The 15,640-nt window shown below is 38.0% G+C and overlaps 1 protein-coding gene across 1 annotated transcript in view; it reads left to right on the forward strand.

Annotated features, from left to right (window-relative positions):
• The window catches only part of WDR17 (WD repeat domain 17), a 106,386-nt gene that overhangs the window by 25,340 nt on the left and 65,406 nt on the right, over positions 1–15,640 (forward strand). Inside the window, exon 2 of the mRNA XM_042934208.1 lies at positions 13,099–13,227. Coding sequence (XP_042790142.1) covers positions 13,105–13,227 — 123 coding nt within the window. The 5' untranslated portion in view covers positions 13,099–13,104. The remainder of the gene's footprint in view (positions 1–13,098; positions 13,228–15,640) is intronic.

Below are 15,640 nucleotides of genomic sequence, written 5' to 3' on the forward strand. Positions count from 1 at the left end.
AGAGTCCCATGTTCCATCTGATAAATTTTGAAGGCTCTTCTCAGTCGGCCCTGGTGATATTCATGTGTCCTACATGCGTACCTTTTTATGCCAGCACAGATGCCGTGCTACTTTTGGGATACGAATAATGAAACACTCAAGTCACCCAAATGTTTTCTTTTTCTTTCTGCGCCACCCCCTCCCCCTTCTCTTCTTTCCTTTTTTCTCCATTGAGGTGTAATTCTTTGGTGAGGAAAAGATCAGTCAGGACTTGTTACGTTGGGAGAAGCACGTCAACGTTACGGAGGGCGTCTTGAAGTCCACGTGCTCTCCAGTGTCCCAGGGAATCTCTTATTGAGCATGGCTAGTAAATTTCTTCCAGAAGTGAGTAAAACTAAAAATAAATCAAATTCACGTGATTGTGATTCTCTGTCAAGCATATGAGCACTCTATTAAGTGAGGTGTGGCCTTTGACTTTTCGAGGCACTTAGGTAATGAGCAGTCAGCTGACTCTAAAATGACTTAACTCTCGAGTATGGAGACAGAAGCAAATAGAAATACAGAATTGGTCTTGTCATAGACCTTATAACACAGAGGCTTTCTTCCGGCTTTATCTCCAACTCCTAAGGTTGAGAATGGAACTGATGTTCTCCTTCCTGTTGCTTTGTGCTTTCTTCGCATTCCTTATTTATAACTGGGTCACTTTTGGAACTAATTTGCCTTCTTGAAAAAGTTGAATCACATGCTTTTTAGAATGAAAATTGAAAGCCTAATATTTGATGAAGCATTTGTTGGTACTTTACAACAACGTAATGATTATTTGGTTTTTCTTTCCTGTTTGACTATAGGCTTACATTTTCTGGGTTAGCATTATTTTTTACAGATGCTGTTCTTTGTAAATTATTAAAGCTGTTTCAGCTGAAATGTTGCTGTGCTTCTAGCTTCTTGTACTGAACAACATTTCACAAGGCAGAATTTGGTAAAGCTTTTTGGTTGAAACACGTTATTGTTACTTTAGGTGCTGACTGTTCTGATGCCGAGTTTCCAATTGCCTTGATTAAAGTAGACACATTCTATGGCTTGGATGACTTACATTTCAAATTGGTTTGATCAAGATGATTGGTATGAAGGACTACAAAGAGTAAGATACATTTATGTTGTAATTATGATATTCTGTGGGTTTTGTTTTCTGCTTTACTACTCATGCAGCTGTGTTTCTTTGTCATTTATGTTGAGGACATTTTTTCATTGAAATATTCTGAGGGTAAATAAGATAATCACTTGATCGATTCAAAAGCAGAGGTAAGAAGAGAATATGTAAATATAGTTGTATATTGAGGAAAAGGCATTTTTTTTGTCCGTCCTGGTTTCAGATGAATTCTTAATTTTTTCAGATTATCTTTAAGCTTTAAATATAAAACAGAATTCTTTTTAATGAGACCGATGGATGAAAGTAGTAATACTTTTAACAAAATCATTTTACATAGAGAAAAACTTGATGAAATAGAAGATGTGCATGCTAATACTACATATATAATAATACTGTAAAAGAAAATGCAGAAATTTTCTGAAGAAGAGTGCCATATTCTATTTGATGAATTTTTAGGCAATTAATTATGTTTCAAAAGGACTTGGCATTGTTACTATGGCAACTTTTGTATAGTATTTTGAAAACAGCTATTCTGATCTATTATTGCAATAGTAGAAAACTGCTATTTAAAAATGCATCTAATCAAGATGGATTTTGTGTAAAATTGTATGACGTCTCTGATTATTTTCACTTTTTTAATGGAAGTTTTCTTAATCATTTAGATGAAGGCACTTTGTGGATTTTTCTTTCTTTTTTTCCTTTCTCCTTTCTCTCTCTCTCTCTTTTCTTCTTACACAGCCTGGATTTTTCCTTTTATTAGTGACTGGAACAAAAGAGCCAGAGTATCTTCACGCAGTCTCACCAGCTGGTCCTCGCCGTTGTTCGAGGGCAGACAAGACTGGAGATAGACAGCACTGCCTTCTCCCCCTCACTTCCTCGGGTCCCTTTCTCAGCACATCAACAAAAGACATTTTCCCAGTATTTTACTTCCTTTTAATTATCTCTTTTGTTGTAATTGCTCAGCAGTTTAAAGCCTCCTGCCCTTTGGGCTTTTCTTGAGATTTGTTTTTTCAACTGTGAAGCAAGCCGGTGAACATCTCCGGAGCCAGTTAATAGCAAACCCTGGGGAATAATCCTCATATCGTGGACCCTAAAGCATTCTTCAGGACACAGGTGGAGGATCCATGGGTAGCTTTTCATTCTGGACTCCAGTCTTATCCATAAATGATGGAACTGTTCCAGCTTGGGGGTTTACTACGTGCCACAGGACACAGACACCCCACAGCATCTCTGTATTGTGCGTGTGCATTTTTAATGGAATAATACGCGCATTTCTGATGTGGATCCAGAGGCTTTTTTCCCAGTGTAGTCCGTGTATTTCTCAGTGGGAAAGCATAGGGATGGTAGTCTAGCTTGCTAAAATGCTTTTTACTAAAATTGGGTGTTCCTTTATATAGTGACTTTAGGGTAGTTTAGAGATTATGAGAATTCAAATTCTTTTCCTCTGTTCTGACACCATCCTGACACCCTTTAAAACTACCATTGGCCTTTATAAATGAATTCCTGGCTCTGAGACGTATTACGAGAGTTGCCGTTATTACATATGGATAAAGTTTGACCCTGAAATGACCACATCGTCTTCATGGGCTTGAGGTTCTTCTGGCTCAGGTTTTGATCGGTTCTTACATAGACTTAAATGGGAATGAAAGATCCTGTTCTAAATAATGAGAATTAGCACATGAATATTGACTAATTTCTTTAAAAATCCAGCTTACTATTTTTCAGATGATGTGTCTGTGCATATATATCCTATATAATCAGCATTCAGCCTAGTAAATTTTTCAATATAATATTTTTTAACTGTTCACAGGAAAAGATAAGTTGGATTTTTTTTTAGTTAAAATTGTGGTTTAAAAATGGAGTCTTTGAAAAATTACATACAAGTGAGTTTGATCTTTAGTACGAAATTATGATAGAATTAATTTGGATAGGATTAATATTGATGGCATATGTACATATTTCTACAGATACACAGACACATATATATGAACTTAATTTTCACTTAGTTTTATAGTTTTATTTTTGGCAGTTGTAACTCTATAATTTAAATTTTTTTTTTAATGTTTATTACTTGAGGGAGAGAGACACAGAGAGAGAGAGAGAGAGAGAGCAAGCAGGGGAGGGGCAGAGAGAGAGGGAGACACAGAATTGGAAGCAGGCTCCAGGCTCTGAACTGCCAGCAAAGAGCCCGACATGGGGCTTGAACCCACAGACTGCAAGATCATGACCTGAGCTGAAGTTGGCCGCTTAACCGACTGAGCCACCCAGGCGCCCCTATATTTTAAATTTCATTGTGATTATTTCATATCTGCATACTATTGCATATTCAAAAATGAGCTTTAATATTATACAAATCTAATGTAAATATACTCTTACCACTTTAATTTTTTTGCATTTCATGCACTTAATGTGTAGAGCATCTCTACTGTAATTATAATGTATGTAGGTGCATTTCATAGGAGATTGAAACACAAAATTGAATTTAGGTTAAGAAAATAAAGTAATACCTTTGCAAGTAGGCTGTTGCCAGGCTACTGACAGTGTCAGTTGCGTGTGGGGTGTCCCAATGCTCCGACTGTCTTCCTGAATCCTTTATAAATCTCCATTATTCAGTGTACCAAAAGGGTTAGTACTTCATCTTTAAAGTGTGCATGTTGTTTCTGGGCCAGAAAGATGGTATTTTCTTTTTTTTTTTTTTTTTTTTTTTAATTTTTTTTTTTAGCGTTTATTTATTTTTGAGACAGAGACATAGCATGAACGGGGGAGGGTCAGAAAGAGGGAGACACAGAATCTGAAACAGGCTCCAGGCTCTGAGCTGTCAGCACAGAGCCCGACGCGGGGCCCGAACTCACGGACCGTGAGATCATGACCTGGGCCGAAGTCAGCCGCCTAACCGACTGAGCCACCCAGGCGCCCCAAAAGATGGTATTTTCTAAAGCAACAAATCTTTGGAATGAACATGGAGATTAAGTCATTCTCTCTCTCTCTGTCTCTCTCTGTCTCTCTGTCTCTCTCTGTCTCTCTCTCTCTCTCTCTCACACACACACACACACACACACACACACACGAAACATTCTAAAGTAAGGATGCAAAAGGGTACATCATATTTATCTGAAATATGTAATGAGCTTACATTCAGTTAACATATGTTTATTTTCCTAAACATATGACATTTTATAGGATTTATATTTAAGGTACAGACACATATGTTAGAATAGACCTTCAGTTGAACATTTTCCATTTTCAGTAATGCAGACTCATTAATTGTGTAATATTCATGCAGACTACAAAGATAACACAAGCTTCTGGACATTTCTTTTTATGTCTTTAGTGATTGCAGATACCACTTTATAGGAGATACATAGTATTAAATATATTTTTAATAATACTTTTGAAAAATAATGTCGAAGTTTCAAATACTGCCTATAATCAAGATGTATAGATGCAGTAGTATTTATATATTTAATGATGTATAACTTTTTTCAAATTTCATCCAAAATCCTAGATTTTTAAAATAAGTCACTATTTTGTTTTGTCCTGTTTATTATTAATGGCTGGTTTGGACATGTTATTCAACTCTGAATTTAAAAAGGATTTAAGTTGTTAAACTGTAAGACTTATAAAAGCTGCTTATGAACAAGGTCATACCATATTGGATGACAACAATGATATTTTTAGATTAAGTTTGGAAATTCAAAAGTAGTAAATTCAAGATATACTGATAGTTAAAGTAAGAGTGTATTGACAAAATGGATTTTGAAGTAACTTATTTTTAATAAATAGTTAGCAGAGGGAGTTTAGGTTTCTAGTCTGCCAGGTAAGGAGCTTACAAGTCTTCATTTCATCCTTAAAATGATACAAAGCTGAACGAACTGAAAAATCAAGAACTCTTCTTAGATCTCTAAGAGAAGTGAGATCACACGGCAGATTGCTTCTCACACCACTGGAGACACTGACAGGCACTTACAGAAATTCGCAACCTACTGGAGCAGAGACCCACCAGCTAAAGCGTCTGCAGGAAGCAGAACCAGGGTAGGACAAACTGAACTAATTGATGAATTGCTGTGAGGCTCCTGTGACAAGTCTGAGAGTTAAAAGTTCCAGGGAGGCTGCCATGCTTTTATGTGCTTTTACCTCCAGGATCTCTACTAGGCCTTCACCATGGAGATCAGGGAAAATCCCTGCATGCTCCTGGCTGGGGGAGGGGAAAAGGAAGTATTGTGAAATATGTCCAGGCATTTTGTTCTTGGCAAGGGTGTTCTCAGGGGAAACTCTTTTAGCAGAGCCCAACTTGCTGGTTATTTCAGAACCTACCCTATGTGGCGGAAGGGAAATAGCTATCTCAAGCCCACTGTACCCCTCATGTCCCACCTGGGGAATAAAAAACCCCCAAGAATCACAGGCAAAATTCACATTCCACAGGCATAGACTCACCAAAAGACAGAGACCTAATCTTAGCACTTTCAAATGCTTCCTCATGTTTCCTCTCCACCCTCAATGTACCATTACATTATAAAGGTCTGCGTACCACAGTTCCTTTTATCACTATATTCATGTTCTCCTCTCAGAGATTACAGGGCATACTAAAAGGCAAAAACAAAACAAAAAAAAACCCCAAAACCCCCCAAAACAAAAACAAAACCCAACAAACAAGCAAAAAAACAGAAGCAATTTATTGGAAGGAAGTAAAAAAAAAAAAAAAAATCAGAATAAGAGTCAGATATGGCAGGAATGTTGGAATTATCGGACCAAGAATTTAAAGAAACTGTGGTTATATGCCAAGGGCTTTAATTAAAAAAAATAGACAACATACAAGAACAGATGGATAATTGAAGCAGAGAGATGGAAATTCTAAAAGAATCAAAAAGAAATGCTAGAGTCAGAACACTGTAACAAATGAAGAAGTCCTATAGTGAATTCATTAGCAGACTGGATATGGCTGAAGAAAGAATTTCTAAGCTTGAGGATATCACCGTAGGGACTTCCAAATCTGAAAAGAGAAAAAAGAATGGGGAAAAACAGAACAGAGTACCAAGAGCCGTGGGGCCACTACAAAAGGCATACCATGTACATACTAGAAATACCAGAACAAGAAGAGAAAGGAGCAGAAGCAACAATCGAAGCAATAGTGACTTAGAATTTCCCCAGATTAATGTCAGACGGCAAACTCCATATCCAGGAAGCACAGAAGATACAAAACCTGGTAAGTGCAAAAACAACCAAACAAACAAAAAACTACACCTACAAATAATATATCCTATTCAAACTGCAAAAAAAAAAAAAAAAAAAAGAAAAAGAGATAAAAGAAAATCTTGAAAAAAGCCAAAGAAGCAAGGATAAGAAATAAATTGAACTTTTCAGAAACCATGACAGCAAGAAGAGAATGGAATGAAATATTAAGAGTGTTCAAGAAATAAAATACCAGCCTAGAAATCTGTACTGATAACACTGTAGTTCTCTTTCATGAACGAAGGAGAAATAAAGACTCTCAGGCAAAAATTTGGGAATTTGTTGCCATTAGGGAATTTGTTGCAACAAATGTTAAAAGAAGTTCTTTCTTTTTTTTTTTTAATTTTTTTGAAGTTTCTTTATTTTGAGAGACAGAGCAAGCAGAGCAGGGGCAAAGAGAGAGGGAAAGAGAGAATCCCAGGCAGGCTCCATGCTGTCAGCGCGGAGCCCGATCTGGGGCTTGAACTCACGAACCATGAGATTGTGACCTGAGCCGAAACCAAGAGTCAGATCCTCAACCGACTGAGCCACCCAGGCACCCCAAAAGAAGTTCTTTGGAGAAAATTAGTGATAAAGGTTTAAAGCTCAGATCTGTATAAACAAAGGGAGAATATTGGAGAGTGTATAATTAAAGGTAAAATAAAAACTTTTATCTTTCTTACTCTTAATTGATCTTGTTAACAAATATCAGTGTGTTCAAAATAAAATAGCAACAGTGTATTTGATTATACTTTTATACAAACACACATATATATGCTATGTTGCTTATGTATAAATGAAATGAATCACAATGATCATACAGGGATGGAGAGACGAATTAGGGATATTTTGTTATTAGAAGGTACCCATACTACCTGAGAAGTACTACCTTGGAAGTAGACTTGGATGAGTTGTATATTAGAAACTCTAGGACAGTCACACACAAAAAATGTTTAAAGGAGACACAATTGATACGCTAAGAAAAAAAATGAATCATATAAAGTGTTCAGTTGAAACCACAAAAGGAAGAAACAGTAAAAATATGGAAGATACTGATCCAAGTACATGAAGAATTATTTTGGACATTAATGCTCTAATCCACTAATTAAAAGACAGAGACCCAACTATATGTTATCTATAAGTAACTTGCATTAAATGTAAAGACATATATAAAGAGTAAAGGAATGAAGAAAGATACACCATGTTAGCACTAATTAAAAGAAGTGGGTGTGTCTGTGTTAATTTCAGACAGAGCAGAATTCACAGCAGGGATAAAGAGGGACAGTACATAGTCACTCTCCAAGAAGGGGTCACTCCTCCAAGAAGACATAATAATTCTTAATGTGTATGTGCCTAATAACAGTACTGTAATACATGAGGCAAAAAATCGATAGAAATGCAAAGAAAAATCGATGAGTGCACTATTATAGTTGGAGACTTTAATGCTTTGTCAGACTGAACAGATCTAGCAACAGAAAATCATTAAGAATGTAGTTGGACTCTAGCATCTTCAGTAAACTGGATATAATTTCTGTCTATAAGGCACTTCACCCCAAACCAGATTGTACATTCTTCCCAAGCTCCCATGGAGCATTCACCTAGATAGACTGTATTATGGGCCATAAAACACATCTCAACAGCTTAAAAGTATGGAGATAATATGAGGTCTACTCTCAGACATGAGTGGAATCAGACTAGAAATCGGTAACAGAAACATAACTTGAAAATCCCCAAATGCTTAGACACTAAGCCATGGTCTTTTAAATAACTAAATAACACATAATCAAAGATTTTTTTAAAGTTCATTTATCTTGAGAGAGGGAGCGCAAGCAGGTAAGGGGCAGAAGGAGAGAGAGAATCCCAAGCAGACTGTGTGCTGTCAGCATAGAGCCCGATGTGGGGCTGGAACTCACGAACCTTGAGGTCACGACCTGAGCCGAAACCAAGAGTCAGACATTTAACTGATTGAGCCACCCAGGCACCCCAGAGAAGAATTCGTAAATTAAAAAGTATTTTAGACTGAATGAAATTGAAAATATGACTTAATGTAATTTGTGGGAAACAGCCAAAGCAGTGCCTAGAGGGAAATTTATAGCATTTAATGCATAATTAGAAAAGAAGGAAGATCTAAAATTAATCACCTAAACTTCTACTTTAGAAAACTCGAAAAAGAACAAATTAAATTCAAGTAAGCTGAGGAAAAGAAATAATAAAAATTGGAACAGAAATCAGTGAAATTAAAAGTAGAAAATTAGAGAAAATCAGGAAAAGTAACATCTGCTTCTTTGAAAAGATCAGCAAAATCTATAGGCCTTTAGCTAGACTAAGAAGAAAAGAGAGGAGGAGGAACATATTACTAATACCAGTAATGAAAGAGTGGACCTCACTGCATAGCCTATGGACATTAAAAGGATGGTAAAGGAATACTACAAAGGATTCTATACCCACAAATTTGATAACCTGGATGAAATGGACCAATTCTTTGAAGACACAATTTGCCAAAACTCACAGAGGAAAACTATGCAATCTGAGTAGGCCTACATTTTAAAGAAATTGAATCAATAATAATGTTTTGTGGTATCATGATTTATAAGAAAATACTTTGGGTCATTCACATGACCTGATTTCCCAAGCGTTGAGAGCCATTAATGTGTCTTGTTATGTTAATTAGGTGACTTTAAAAGCCTGTGGAGGCTGATCGCTGGTGGAGCCAACCGAATGGTTAGAGGCTTGGAACTTTTAGTCCTACTCCCTCGACCTCCAGGAGGGGAGAGGGCCTGGAGGTTGAGTGATTGCCCCTGGGCAATGATTGAATCGGTCTTGCCTCTGTAATGAAGCCTCCATGAAAACTCCAAAGGAAGGGTTTTCCTTCCCAACTTGATGAACATGTGGCCCACTCTGAGACTATGGGACCTCCTTGCCCTTCCCCTCATTCTGTGCCGAGCCATATACATCTCTTCCATCTGGCTCTCCCTGAGTTACATCCTTTTATAATAAACCAGTAGTCTAGTAAGTAACATGTTTCTCTGAGTTCTCTGAGCCATTCTAGCAAATTCAAAGACTTGCACAGATACTTCACTTCAGAAGGTAGATGACATGTAAGTGTATGGAAAGATGACCAGCACAGGGAATTGCAAATTAAAACGACAGTGAATTCCTGCTACATACCTACTAGGCTGGCGTGTCCGGACCGCTGACAACATTCAGGCCACTGAGGATGGAGAGCAGTAGCTGCTTTCACTTACTTCTGGCGGGAGTGCACATGGTTGATGGTTTCTTACAAGATGTATGTACTCTCTTTGAAAGATGTTTGTTTATTTTGAGAGGGAGAGGAAGGGGCAGAGAGAGAGAGGGAGAGAGAGAAGCCCAAGCAGGCTTCTGTTGGCACAGAGCATGACACGAGGCTAAAACTCAGGAACTGTGAGATTACTAGCTGAGCCAGAATCAGAAGTCATCCAGGTGCCCCATAAAGTAAACATGCTCTTACCAGGATGTAGCAGTCACCTCCTTTTGCACCCCTTGTTATTTGCCTAAATGAATTGAAAACTTAAGTTTACACAGAAACCTGCACATGGATATGTGCAGCTTTATAGCAGCTTAAAAAAGTTTTTTTAAATGTTTATTTCACAGAGAGAGAGAGAGAGAGAGGGAGGGAGGGAAAGCATGAGCAGGGGAGGGGCAGAGAGAGAGGGAGACACAGAATCCGAAGCAGGCTCCAGGCTCTGCGCTGTCAGCGCAGAGCCTGACGCAGGGCTCGAACTCACGAATGGTGAGATCATGACCTGAGTTGAAGTCAGACGCTTAACCGACTGAGCCACCCAGGCACCTCCATAGTAGCTTTATTCGTAGCTGTTAAAACTTGAAAGCAACCAAGATGTCTTTCAGGAGGTGATGGATAAATAAGTGGTTCATCCAGAACAGGGAGTATTTTTCATTGCTAAAAAGAGATGAGCTTTCAGGCCATGAAAAGACATGGCAGAAACTTAAATGCCTATTACTAAGTTAAAGAAGCCAATTTGAAAAGATTACATACTGTATGATTACAACAATATGACACTCTGGAAAAGGCAAAACTACAGAGAGATCAGAGATATCCGTGCTTGCCAGGAGTTATTGAGAGAGGGAGAGCTGAATAGGCAGAACATAGAGGAGTTCTAGGACAGTGAATCTCTTCTCTACAATATACTAAAAGGGTGGGTACATGTCCTTCTGCATTTGTCAAACTGCATAGAGTGTATAACAGCAGGAGTGAGCCCTAATGTAAACCGTGGACTTTGGGTGATGACGTTGTCAGTGCAGGTTCATCATTGTAACAAATGCACTGACCTGATGGGGGATAGATGGGTGGGGGACCTTGTACATATTAGGGGTCAGGGAGTGAGTGGGAACGCTCTCTAATTTTCTGTTTTGTTGTGAAACTAAAACTGCTCTAAAAACAGTTTATTAATTTAAAAAAAAGTAAAAAAGAGCAGAAAGTGAAAAATGTTTAAATGATTCCGTTTTACCCGCTAGTTTAAATCTTATGTTTCTTTTCCAGATATAAATTCAAGATTTGCTTAAACATAAATCAGAAACCATTTTTATTTGCACACAAACATTATTAATATTAATCTTGGATCCCAAAGATAAAATACAAAAGCCTACTTAATTCACCCTGTGGTTGAAATAATATATATTTTCAGTGAAAAGTAATGTGGTAACATTACTAGTTAGGTAAAGTATATTTTAAAACATTTGTCCTGACTGTTAGTGCCTGAGGAAATATAGGTGCCAGGGGAGGAGGAACGAAGATTTTTATAGTTAAGCACTCAAAAGACTGAATGCGCAGTTTGTTTATCATGCCATTTTTCACTTTAGATAACGTTTTACTTTTTTTTTTTTTTTTAAGCCACTAGTTCCACCCTGATAAGGGGATTTGATGGGATGAAGATAGGTTTGAGGAAGAAAGAGGAAATTAAAAGATCTTGTCTAGAAAGTGGGAATATGAAATAGAAAAGATATAAAGAAGAAAGTAACTTTATAAAAATGGAGATAATAGAACTGACTAGAACTTATTAATTGCTGAGCACTAAAATAAAGGAGAATTAAAGGGTTATGGTCAGGACATCATTCCACCTGTACTGAAAAGGAAGCAGGTAGTAAAGAGACAGTGTTTTATTTTTCCGTGATGGTACCAGGCGTCACTGGTTCAGAGTAGCTGGCTTTAACCCACTAGGTGGCAGGATAGAAAGAGAAGAGGCAGGTTGGGGTGGAGGGTTCCTGGGGCTAGACTGAACATGTACCTATAAGAATTGTGTCATAGGTCAGACGTATATGTCTTTCTGTGTTTATCTTTCATATATGTGATAGTTCAGGTGTGGTGTTAAGGCAATAACATTTCGCTGCTGAAATGATGTAAAGCTTTTGAAGAACATAAAATAGTGATGAAATGCTGACTCTGGGATAGACTCGTCAACACGAACCAAATTTATCATATTTCCCAGATACTATTTTTTCAAAAATATTTTAAGATTATAATTGCTAGCTGTATTTTTTCCTTACTTTAATCAGATATGAAATTGACAATAGTGGAAAATTGATATTGGCATGGTATAACTTTGTGGCATTAGTGAAGGTTGTCTTATACTAAGAAACCTCATTTTTAGACCAATATTTTTTACCATATTAGAAAAGACATCTAATAATAGTCTGGGTTCTGTCTTTAAAAAGTTGTTTTGGGCCAATTAATCTATTCTTGAATGCCATTCATTAGGTAACTATATAGTGCAATACTCAGAATAGGTTTTTTGGTTTTGTTGTTGTCTTCGTGTTTTTACTGTATTTGGATTTTCATAACGATTGTAGACTTAAAAGCAGCCTCCCTCTTGGTTTGCTCTTCTCCGGAATCCCAGAGAGTTTATGCGTAGATTCACAGAATCCTTTGGGCTGAGAGGGATGGTAGGGAAAACCTAGGTCACAGGGTTTCTGTTAGAAGAAGCAGAGACCTCAGCTTAGTTGCTTGAGTCCAGCTCATGCCGTCCGCTGGCTTGGAGTCGGGTCTCCGTCCCTGTGTCCCAGCCAGGCTGATTCTGCATCTCCAGGCTGTTGACTCCACCAGCCTCTGTCCTGCCACATCAACAACTTGTAACCGCTAGTTTCCAGCTTCCTTCTGTCCCCTGTTCGCAATGAGCAGTATTGGTAATGCAGCTTGTCTACCTGCCCTGTGTGCCTCAAGTGGCTTTTGTGAAGGTGCTGAGTCACTGTAACAATAGTGATGCTCTGTGGCAGAGGTCACACAATCCCCTCAATAGTGGCTCACGGTGTTTTACGTTTGAATTTGCTGCCTTGAATGTATTGCCAGTGTTTAGAAATCATTAGGTTTTACACAAAAATCTAGATTCTTCCATTTCCCTGGAGAGTTACATAAATCTGGCCACATGGGAGGAGGACCTTTCTCCAGGGGCCCTCAAGCCCTTTAGATATAACATGCACCTGTATTCCACTGTAGTCCCCATGGGTCCTGTAGGGTTCCCATTCCTTGGCCAGGTGCCATTTGTCATTTATCATTTATAATCTCTTGCTTTTCAAACTGAAATGACCTGCCTTGGTGTCTCTAGACATTGGGGGATTTCAACTCTTGTTCTCTGAAAGTATGCACTGAGATGAATCGTTCTCGTAGAAATTTCTTTAAAAAAGATGAAGATTGAGGAAGATAGATGGAAAATAATTAAGTTGGTTGCATAATGGAAATGACTGATATTTCTCCAAATTTGTTTTTCAAGGCAAACATGTCCCAGGTAAGGCAAGTGGGACTCCTAGCTGCTGGATGTCAGCCTTGGAACAAAGATGTTTGCGCTGCCCATGGAGACAGGTTTGCGTACTGTGCTACCCTGGCCATCTATATTTATCAGGTCAGATTCTGTGGATTCTTTCTGATTTCCGCATTGTATTAGGTAAAGTTAATATTTAAGTAGTACGTATTTTTAAATCCCTGTGGTATGAAAAGCTGAGTGCTTTTTGGTTTTACAAGTCAAGCTTTTAGAAAATGCTCATCTCCTAGTTTTAAATTATAAGAATCTTAATTGATTTCACAATCATTCATGCGGCTTCATCAGCAAGAATTTCTTAAAGAATTAAAAGCTCCCCATTTATTTTTTAATTTTTTTAAGGTTTATTTATTTTTGAGAGAAGGACATACAGTGCAAGCTGGGGAGGGCCAGAGAGAGAGGGAGGCACAGAATCCGAAGCAGGCTCCAGGCTCCCAGCTGACAGCACAGAGCCTGACGTGGGGCTTGAATTCACGAACCGTGAGATCATGACCTGAGTCAAAGTCAGATGGTTAATTGACTGAGCCATCCAGGTGCCCCAAGAGCTCCCCATTTATGAATGGCAAGCAAGTAGAATTTAATTCTTTTAAAATATATTCCCATATAAATAATTGGAATTCGTTTATTCATTAGTTTCAGACCTTGCTTAGTAACTTTCATATGATAAAATCTTACCAGGTGAAGAATAGGCATCATCCATTAGAGATCATTATATTAAAAACAGTGCAGATATATTTTGAGATATCCTTGGGATACAAGCCTTTATAACTCCTTTTTTTCCGCTAACTAGCTCCATCCAGACATCTCTTATCCGTTCCCAATCTACAGAGCTAGTGGCCTTCTGAGTTTCCCCAGGCAGAGGTGCCTTATGCCTCTTCAGTCCAAGTCAGTCTCCCTCCTCAGACTCGGAGCCCACATTTTGGGGTTAGCACTGCGCCCTTCATCTGAGCCACAGCCGGGAGAGCTAGCTGTCTTTGGCTCCCTCTTCTGCTCACCTATTTCACTGAAGGTGAGCAGGGGCCATGCTAGTGTTTTGTACCCGTTACTGTCTTCTTTGTACTGTGTCACCTACACTTTTCGAGTAGTCTCTCAATATCCTCTTTGCCTCTACTTTGACTCTCTCTAGTTTATTCTTCATTGTAATTAATCATCTTTAATGCAAATCTGAAATTTTCAATCTTCAGCTCTTCCTTGTTCCCTTTTATGAAATCCTAACTTCATGGTATGACATCGTGTTACCAGCATTCTGTCTCTCTCCTCTCACCCTATGTTCCAGGCATACCATGATAATTGTATTTTCCAAAACATCTCAGACTCTTGTATATCTTGCCTTTGCTTACACTAATTTCTTTCCATTTGCCTGTGTTGCCTGTTTAGAAAGTATTTTCTTGTCTTTCAGATCTCAGTTGAAGTATAAACTCTTCTCCATATTCTGCTTTTTCCTCTTTCTTATTAGCAAAGGATCTTATAAAACAGACTGCCTGTCTCAGTGCTTCCCTTTACCAGAATGAGACTTCCTCACCTTTGAACTCTCAAGTTATGCATACTCTCTGGTATTTTTTAAAAGTATTTTTTATTGTTTATTTTTGAGAGAGAGCATGAGCAGGGGAGGGGCAGAGAGAGAGAGAGAGAGGGAGACACAGAATCCAAGGCAGGCTCCAGGCTCTGAGCTGTCAGCACAGAGCCTGATGCGGGGCTCGAACTCACTAACTGTGAGATCATGACCTGAGCCAAAGTTGGACACTTAACCGATTGAACCACCCAGGAGCCCCACTCTCTGGTATTTAATAAAGACTCATTAAATGTTTTTCTTGTGATACATTTTTTTGTTATTTTGAAACACCAACACATTTTCAGTTAACAGTGAAAAAAATGATCGCATTATTCTGGAGTAAAAATCCTTTTAACTACTAACAGTGTTGTAGGTTTATTGAAAATTTAATAAACAACAGCATTAATCTATAAACCAATTTCCCACAATATCAATTTTATGTAGTCCATTACTCAAAGTTGTAGAAATACACACCAAACTGCAATTTCCATATAACTCACAATTTTTCGCTTTCCCATACAGAAGACAGCAGAAGCCTGCTGACTGACCCCCCCCTTTTCCTCCCATCTGCCTCCTTCACACTTTCCATGTCCTCCCAAGCTTCTCCTTCCCAAAGATCTACAAAATGCCTCCCTTAGTCTTAAGTCCCTATCTTCTTGTCTTATTTCCTTTTAGAGAAGAAGAATGTATTAGACAAGGCAAACTATTCCTCTAAGGAATAAATAAGGTCAGAAAGTGGATGAAGGCAGAACTCAATTTTTTTCATGTTTGCAAGTGTCTTAAGTTTTGTGATGACATTTTATGACTTGAATATTTAGGAAGATTAAGGTAAAATTATTAATATAAAAACCCTATGAAGAAAGTTTATGTATCATTAAAGACTGAAACAAACTAAAAATCACTCTGATTTAGAAGTTAAGACAAACTCAGGTGACAGTTGATTAC

Source organism: Panthera leo, chromosome B1 (assembly GCF_018350215.1).
Source record: "Panthera leo isolate Ple1 chromosome B1, P.leo_Ple1_pat1.1, whole genome shotgun sequence".
Lineage (NCBI taxonomy): Eukaryota > Metazoa > Chordata > Mammalia > Carnivora > Felidae > Panthera > Panthera leo.